At 54.7% G+C, this 8,723-nt stretch overlaps 1 protein-coding gene across 2 annotated transcripts; it reads left to right on the top strand.

Annotated features, from left to right (window-relative positions):
* The first annotated feature begins 1,001 nt into the window (after positions 1-1,001).
* On the top strand, positions 1,002-2,727 carry LOC118984845 (keratin-associated protein 10-3-like). Of its 2 annotated transcripts, none has more exons than XM_037043002.1 (2): positions 1,002-1,536; positions 1,567-2,727. In XM_037043002.1, exons 1-2 carry the CDS (start codon positions 1,285-1,287, stop codon positions 2,062-2,064), a joined length of 750 nt encoding a protein of 249 aa, XP_036898897.1. In that variant the 5' UTR covers positions 1,002-1,284; the 3' UTR covers positions 2,065-2,727. The 2 variants fall into 2 exon arrangements, with proteins under 2 accessions (XP_036898897.1, XP_036898898.1); XM_037043003.1 differs by having other exon boundaries at positions 1,002-1,455; positions 1,519-2,727.
* Positions 2,728-8,723: the final 5,996 nt, after the last annotated feature.

An 8,723-nucleotide genomic window follows, 5' to 3' on the forward strand; every position in this document is an offset into this window, starting at 1 on the left:
GACAAAATGAGCCAGACACGAAAGGCCACATGCTGTGTGGGTTTTCATGTGAAATGTGCAGACGGGCAAACCCGTAGAGACAGAAAGCAGAGCAGCGAGGGACAGGCACAGGGAGGGGCTGCTGAACAGCACAGGATTTCCTTCGTGGTGGGGGATGTTCTGGAACTGGAGCGTGGTCACGGTTGCACAACAGTGTGACTGTACTAAATGCCCCAGAATTATGCACTTTAAAGTGGTGGAAATGGTGAATTCTATATTTATGTTATCATGTTATCATTTATGTTATATTTATATTTGTGTTATCACCCACACATTCAAAACACCCCTGCTACCAGCGGCTGAGGGGGAGGCCCCCCACTCGTCAGCCCTGGGTCTGATCTGCATAGTGAGTCTCAGTTGATCTTACGGTGGGACATCTGCGTTTTAATCTGAGAAACTTTAACTATTAAAGAGATCCAATAGCTTTGCCTATGGTTATTGATCACTTCGGTGATCTGAATTTTGTATTTGATTCTTTTGTATTATGCTCTGTTTTAGTTCTAAGGACTTTTTAATGTTCATACTAAACTTTCATCTGTCGTGCATATTGCAAGCATTTCCTGGCAGTTCAAGACCACTTTGCACACCAGAAAAACTCCCTTTGGGCTGTGCTTGGAACGACGCCAGGGGTGGGTTGACCGGGGAGAGTGGGGACTACACAGCCCTGAGTTTCTCGCCCGTGACCACCTCAGGCCCCTAGCGAGAGTGTGTTGTGTGTGGTTTTTGGTCAAGGGTTACTATTCCATTCACGTCTGACCCTCTTACCCTCCTCTAAGGTGCTTTACGGCTCGGGCTGTGGCGGCGCTGGACGTCTGTCCCACAGGACCCTCACACGGGCATGGCTGGCGTGGCAGAGGCACTCGGTGGCTGTGAATTCATCTCACACTCCGTCGCTCCGTGAATGGGACGTTAGACCGCGCAGCAGTCACTCAGCAAACACTGGCCTCATGATTTTTGCAAGTTTTCTGAAGCCAAAAAAAGAACATACAGGGAAACAGTCCTGCAATGTACTCACAGGTTTAATGAGTAAAAACTAATTATAGAAAATAAAGCAGCACTAATGAGAGCTCTCCAGCAACCAGTCTAAACAACAACAAGGAAGGCGGGTGTGGGGGCCTCGTGCTGGGGCAACACACAACACAGAGGAGGGCTATAAAAGGTGGACAGTCCCAGCACCTCACACACTCACTCACCTTCACACACTCACACCTCCTCCCCGCTCACTTCCAGCCGCACTGCCCCACCATGGCCGCCTCCACTCTGTCTGTCTGCTCCAGCGACCTGAGCTACAGCAGCCGTGTCTGCCTGCCCGGTTCCAGTGACTCTTGCACCGACTCCTGGCAGGTGGATGACTGTCCAGAGAGCTGCTGCCAGCCCTCCTGCTGTGCCCCCAGCTGCTGCCAGCCCTCCTGCTGTGTCCCTAGCTGCTGCCAGTCCACCTGCTGTGCCCCCAGCTGCTGTGCCCCACCTTCCTGCCAGACCCTCATCTGCACCCCAGTGAGCTGTGTGTCCAGTCCCTGCTGCCAGGTGGCCTGCGGGCCCAGCCCCTGCCAATCAGCCTGCACCAGCTGCTGCACACCCTTGTGCTGCCAGCAGTCTAGCTGCCAGCCCTCCTGCTGCACTTCCTCCCCCTGCCAGCAGGCCTGCTGTGTTCCCATCTGCTGCAAGCCCACCTGCTGCACACCTGTCTGTTGCACACCCATCTCCTGCACACCTGTCTGCTGCAAGCCCGTGTGTTCTGTGCCCGTCTGCTCTGGGGCTGCCCCCTGCCCAGCCCCCTCATGCTGCCAGTCCACCCCCTGCCTATCATCCTGCTGCAAACCCTCCTCCTCTGTGTCTGTCATCTGCCGCCCTGTGTGCAGACCCGCCTGTTGCGTGCCTGTCTCCTCCTGCGGTGCCCCCACCTGCTCCTGCTGCCAGCCCAGCTGCTGCCGCCCAGCCTCCTGTGTGTCCCTCATCTGCCGTCCTGTGTGCAGACCTGCATGCTGTGTCCCTGCCCCGGTGGCCCAGACATCCTGCTGCTGACCAGCTTGATCTCAAACTGCTGTCCTCGCTCCTGAGCACAGCTCTCCCCTCCCATAAGCCCCTGGGGCCCCTTGGCTGGTGCCAGGACCTCCTCTCTCCCATCAGGGGACACACAGGTTCTGCTTAATGCAGATTCGAACATGCCACCCATCCCTTTTTGAGAAAAGATGACCACAAATCTCTCACCAGAGGTGGAGTGCAGGCTCCCAGAACCCTCCTCCGCAGGACCAATTTCTTGCTCTCCATGTGATAAAGGCCAATTGGTATAATCAATAAAATGCTTGTGCCAGGAAATATGTGTTTGGTTTCCCTTCCTCTCCTGAGCTCCCAAGACTCCAAATCTGGGCTGTGGGTGTTCCGTCTGGTAGAAGTCACACAATAAAGCCATGTTCTGAAATCCAAGTTCAGAGCTGCTGAGCAAGCGACAAGATCTGGAAGCGATGCCGTCTGCCCGCTCGTTTCCCTTCCTGGCCCGAGCAGCCTGCTCTCCCCTCAGCGGACAGCCCTCCCGAGCTGGGTCCAGGAGGCGGGTGTGGATGCTGGAGGCAGGGGCCCACGTGGACTTGGGGTCCTGCCCACACCAACCCCCTGCCCATCATGGTTCAGGGTGAGCTGCGGAGCAGCAGAAACCTTGCTGGCCAGGCACTCACAGAGCAGCACCTGGCGCAGTGCTCACTTCCTGGGAGGGAGGCGTGCTTACGTGCTGGCCCAGGCCCGGGGGCCGACGCCCTGAGCATCAAGGAGACCCCGTGGGCCCCAAGAGGAGTGCAAAGCTCATTTCAGACATCACCCGTTCTGCTCAGGTCTCAAGGCCTGCTCCCGGAGGCACACAGCACAAAGACACCTGTGAGCACACCCTCGGGCTTGTGGGGAGGATGAGCCTGCAGTGTTCCTAGTCAGGACGCCAGCTAGACCGATGGGACAGCATCAGGTGCCCTACTTATTCCTTAACCCAGGGGTGTCAAACTCATTTTCACCGGGGGCCACAGCAGCCCTGCAGTTGCCTTCACAGGGCCAAATGTAAGTTTAGGACTGTATAAATGCAACTGCTCCTTAACAGCGAAGTGCGAGCTGGTGCTACCACCGGGTAGAAACCAGGTGCCAGGCCGGATAAAACAAGGTGGAGGGCTGGATTTGGCCTGCGGGCCTCGTGTTTGCCACCTGACCCTTAACCCCTCATCAGAAACAGACCGAGGAGGACGGCAGGAGCAGGGGAACAGCAAAGGCCCAGCGGACATCCCAGTCACTCATTTATTCGCCCCGGGCAAGCTCACGAGGCCAGCACGTCTCCACCGCCAGCACACGGTGTGCACCCCTTGTTGCATAAACAAGTCAGCTTCTGTGTGGATTCTGGGTGACCGCTCTGTGAAGGGCAGACAGTAAGCATCTCAGGCTTTGCTGTCCCACGGTCTCTCCCGTGAGTGCTCGGCAGGCTTGTGCGAAAGCAGCCCTGGACGGCCGCAGAGACGCGGACGGGGCTGCCACCAGTGGAACTTTTATTAACAAAGGGCGGCAGGCCGGACTCACCCCACAGACCGCAGTTTGCAGACTCCTGCTTTAGTGTTTCCTGTGCCTGGCTGGTGTGGCTCAATGGATTGAGCACCGGCCTGTGAACCAAGGGGTTGCGGGTCCGATTCCCGGTCAGGGCACATGCCTGGGTCGCAGGGTGTGCAAAAGCAACAGCACATTGACGTTTCTCTCCCTCTCTTTCTCTCTCTGTTCTCCTCTGTCTAAAAATAAATAAATAAAATCTTTAAAAAGGAAAGTTCAAACTAAGTTATTGCCTCAAGTCTTCCCTGTTGGCATGAGATGAAAGTGGCTAGAAGGCACAGCACTCAGTGCCAAGACGGGGGGTGGGGGGGGCCGGTACATGACAATGGCCTGGGGAAACCACGTGGGGTCACGGAAACCACGCAGGGCCATGTCATCAAACCAGATCACCCTGTTTACAGAAAGGGAACTGGGCTTCCAAGCCAAGCTTATTTATTCATGGAGAGCCCAACACAGGACAGTGCGTCCCAGGAAAGAGGATGCTGGGGAAACACCTGTAAACGGCAATGGGGGAAGCACAGTCAGGCCAGGGCAGCCACAGCCTGGGTATAAAGGCCGCCAGGGAAGGAGCCTGCAGTCACCACCGCCCTCCACGCCACACCAGCCAGCCCCACGACGACATGTGCCACACCAGCTGCTCCACAGGCTGCCAGGCTGGCTGCTGCTCGCCCAGCCCCTGCCTGTCCTCCGTGTGCCTGCCCGTGGGCTGCAAGCCAGCTGTGTACGTGCCCGTGAGCTGCCAGACCACCTGCTCTGTGCCCGTGAGCTGCAGGCCTGTCGTGGGCATGGCCCCCTCCTGCCAGTCCTCCGTGTGCCTGCCTGTGAGCTGCAGGCCTGCTGTGTATATACACACACACAAACACCTTTGTGTGCATCTGTGTGTATAATTGGAGATTAGGCAATCACCATTCTGCAGGCCCAGTGGCATCGTGGACCTAAGCCATGGTTGTAAGGGTCTGCTCCACCCGAGACCAAAAGACTTAGGGGAACAGGCAGACATGGCCAGACCCAGGGACCAACCTCCACCCCCCAAACTGAGGTGGCCAGACGTCACCGGGCTCTTGACGTGCTGCCCTGGGCAGCACACAACTCTGCCTGCAAAGTGGTCTTGTCAAAGAGTTGGGCCTACATTTCGGCCAACTGCAGGTTTTCTCCCATTTTACAGGAAACGTAGGAGACGGAGGGACCTTTTAAATAACACCTTAAAGACACAAGCAATCTAACAAGTGTGCAGGAAACCCCCAGGACAAATAATGAGACTCCCTGAGCAGAGAAATGCCATAAGAACGAACAGTTGTCAGCCAGAAGCGTCGCCCACATACTGGGTGCGAGCCAAGTTTGGGCTCCGTCCAGTTCACACAAATCAACAATTTATCTTTTTTTATTTTTTTAAATATTTTATTTATTTATCTTTAGAGGGGAAGGGAAGGAGAGAGGAAGGAAACATCAATGTATGGTTGCTTCTCATGCATCCCCTGCAGGGAACTGGCTCCTGCCGGAACCTGTCCCGCAACCCAAGCATGTGCCCTGACTGGGAATTGAACCGCGATCTTCTGGTTCGCAGGCCCGCGCTCAGTCCACTGAGCTACACCAGCCAGGGCTCAATTTATCTTTTTTTTAAACAATCAGAATAAATTAAATAGATTAGACCGACACTGTTCAGAGCTTAATGGTTCCAACTGGTATAAATGCTCACAGTATGTACATCCCGTAAGTATGATAGACACACGTGCCTACCCACACGGAGGTTTTTATAATGAGCTGACACTTAATTTGCCCCTTTTGGTAAAATATCAAGGCCTTCGTCCCATGTCCACACACATAGATCTGACTACACTATTCTTCTTCTTTTTTAAAATCCTCATCCAAGGATATATTTATATTTATTTATTTATTTAGAGAGAGAGGAAGAGAGACAGAGAGAGAAGCATCCATGCATCCATCAGCTGCCTCCCATACGCTCCCCACCGAGGATCCAACCTATGACCTAGGGACATGGCCAGCCCGGGGATCAAACCCATGGCGTTTTGGTGTGCGGGACGACGCTCCAACCAATTGACCCACCCGGGCAGGGCTCTATCCTGTTCTTTTTAATGCCTAGGTAACACTTTATTATATAGATATGCCAAAATAACACTAGTCCTCTATTAATGCTGTCCATCTTGCCTCCTTCCCCTTTGTTGCTGTCACGCTGTGATCACAAACACCTTTTCCATCGATCTTGGTGCAACCGTTTCTGTTACGCTGAGTCCCAGGAGAAAATATCCTTTCGTTTTTTGAAGGAAAGGGAAACATGTTCAGGAAGGCCGACTGCCGAAGGCTGCAGTCAGGGCTTCGCGGAGCTGCCATCAGAAGCTGGTCACGTCTCCCATCTCCGGCACTGCCTCCAGCTCCCGGGACTCTTCAGCTCCGGGGACTCTTCAGCGGTGCAGTGAACTTGCTGTAAAGGCCTGTGGAGGGGACTGCAGGCACCTGAAACCTCCAGTCACTGACTCGGGATCATGAGCCTCTGTGATGGGGCGACATTTCTCAGATTGGGGTCCAGAAAACTGATGGAGCCATAAGCCCCGCCCCCCCCCCCCAACACACACAGTCTGCAGTGCGCGATGAGGCGATGGCGGGTGATGAGGCCATGGCGGGTGATGAGGCCGCAGAATTCCTCCAGGGATCGCTCCTGGTAACACACACCCGCCACACCCAGGGGTTTCAAGGTCCGTTCCATTGAACCGAGGACTCGGGAGCAGAGAGGACAACAATGCCTCTTGAGTGGGTGGCCCCGAGAGAGGCTCCCCTGTCTTGTCTCCTTCCAGGGGACAGTGGGGCTGACCTGGAACACGAAAGCTTCTTTTCTGGTATCTCCCCCAACCTGTTTTGTCCATCTCTGCGAAGGAGGCGTTGCCTAGCAACCGAAGAAGGGCAATGACGTCCTCGGACTATTCTGTTCCACTCCTGCGATACTTAACTCTGGTTGATTATTAGTACAGCCTGGAGAGGTGACGACCTACCTTAAAGAAAAACGATGTCTGCACAGTCACCAAGGGGCAGAAGGGGACCTGGAGTTTGGCTTTGGGAAAGGGTCTGGTCTATACCAGATTTTCAGTTCTCAGGAAAAAAAACCAAACACCTTTCTTCCTAAACCAAGGAGATTCCTTGGGCAAGTAGACAATAGGTGTTAAGAACGGTCTTTGAAATATGAGCCCTGCCATTTACTTTCTAATCTGCAAAGCCGCCCTGCAAATGCGGGGTTGGCTGGCCTGCCTCCCTGGGCGCTCACAGCCCTTATACTTTGTCAATAAATCAGGCAGCTGCAAAGTACTATGGTGTCGGTAACTGCTATATAGCACTCGAGGCCGCCCTGTCTGTGTCTACGAGAATGTGTTAATAAGTTACATTTTAATGTAGAGCTCCTGTGCACACAGCGGCAGAAAGACTTTTCAAAGAACCATTTCTGCGGGCTGGAAGTAACCCTAGATCAGCCTGGGTAGCTGGGGAACTTTAAGGTATGCCCCGGGGGACGTGGGTTTGGCTGCTCTCCTCCTAGAGCGGACGGGCTCCACCACACCTCTCCACTCCTGCACACGAAGAACTGAGATTTCGAGCCACTCAGGGTTCCGGCCCAGTACGGCAGGACAGGCCACCAGGACGCCTCCAACCTGCAAGTCAGAAGCTCTCTAGGAAGGAAAGGGAAAGAGCTCACCCCACATCCCTACTCCCAGAGAACCACCACTGAGTTTTTCGGTGTGTTTTAAAAAATCCTTTTTTCTGTAGCGGGAGGATCTGTAGTTGCAGGGGAAGAATGGACTTCTTCTTATTATAAGGTTGGGGTCATGGTGTTGGTACGACTTTGTTTCCTGGTTGGTTGGTTGGTTGGTTTTTTCCCTCAGAAAAACCTTATTTGTGATACAGACCTGTTGGCAAAAACCACTTGCCAGGGTGGCCCTCACCCTCCCATCACGGGTTTGTGACGCTGTTTGTGCAGCCCTCTGCCATTTAAAACAATCCGCCATATGGGATACGGAGGAGCCCTGAAAAGCGATGAATCGGAATTCAGACCCCGATGATGGTGGCAGAGCTCTGGATCAGCACCCGTCTAACACAGGGGCTGGGACGCGGTCACAGCTGGGGAGGGTCTGTCCTTGCTGTTTCCGGCCAAGTCAGCCCTGAAGCGCAGTGCAGGGCGGGAAGGCTCCCAGACGGCCCTCCAGGGCCCCTGAGTTCACCTCCTGGGTGGTGTGGTGCCTTCCTGTTGGGCAGGGCTGCACTTAATGAACCAGACACAGTCAGAGTGACAGGGTGCTACTTCTGTGATTAGGTCTGCAGCCTGATCTCCGCCCTCTGGGACTCCTTCCCCTCACCTTCCCAGCCTGCACGCCGCAGTGATGCAAGCAGCCTGGTCAGGGAGGCCCAGGCCCACAGGGCAAGAAACTCTGGCAGATAACCAGGGAGAAACTGAGTCCCTCGGGCTACCAGCTGGCCCTACAGGACCGTATCCCACTGACTAGGGTTGAGTGGGCGCACAGGCAGATGCATCCCAGTTGACCCTTCAGATGACCGTGACCCCAACCGACACCTTGACTGTAACCTTGAGCTCTGAAGAAGGTTGAGGTGCATGCTGCGCCTGCATTCCTGACCCACAGAATTGCGAGATGAGAGGTTTTTCTGAGCCGCTGCACTCTGGATTGCTTGGCGATGCAGCAGCAGCTAACACAGAACCAGCCCCTCCCTCTGCCGGCAGAGCTGTCTGTGCAGCAAGCGCAAAGGCATCTCCTCCACTCCTGTGCGTTTATTAACACATGCTGCCCGCGAAGCGCCCCGGGATCCAAAGTCAAAATAAGTGCTGGTCCTGCTTTCCGGAAACAGTAAAGCTTTCTGTCCTGCTTTCCGGAAACAGTAAAGCTTTCTGTCCTGCTTTCCCTCTTGTGCCACCAGAGGGAAGCCGTGCCTGGGCACCAGAGCGGCTGTGCTCAGCCGCCCTGGGAGCGGGAACAGGTAACGCCAGCACCCGGGAGGGATCCTGAGCCTATTTCACTGCCATGCAAATGAGGGAAGTGAGGCCAAGACTAATAAAAGTAGTAGCACCATTGTTGAGAGCTGGGCCTTAGGCTAGT

The sequence above is a fragment of the Sturnira hondurensis genome, unplaced genomic scaffold (genome assembly GCF_014824575.4).
Source record: "Sturnira hondurensis isolate 20B ecotype Veracruz unplaced genomic scaffold, ASM1482457v3 Scaffold0003874, whole genome shotgun sequence".
Classification (NCBI taxonomy): Eukaryota; Metazoa; Chordata; class Mammalia; order Chiroptera; family Phyllostomidae; genus Sturnira; species Sturnira hondurensis.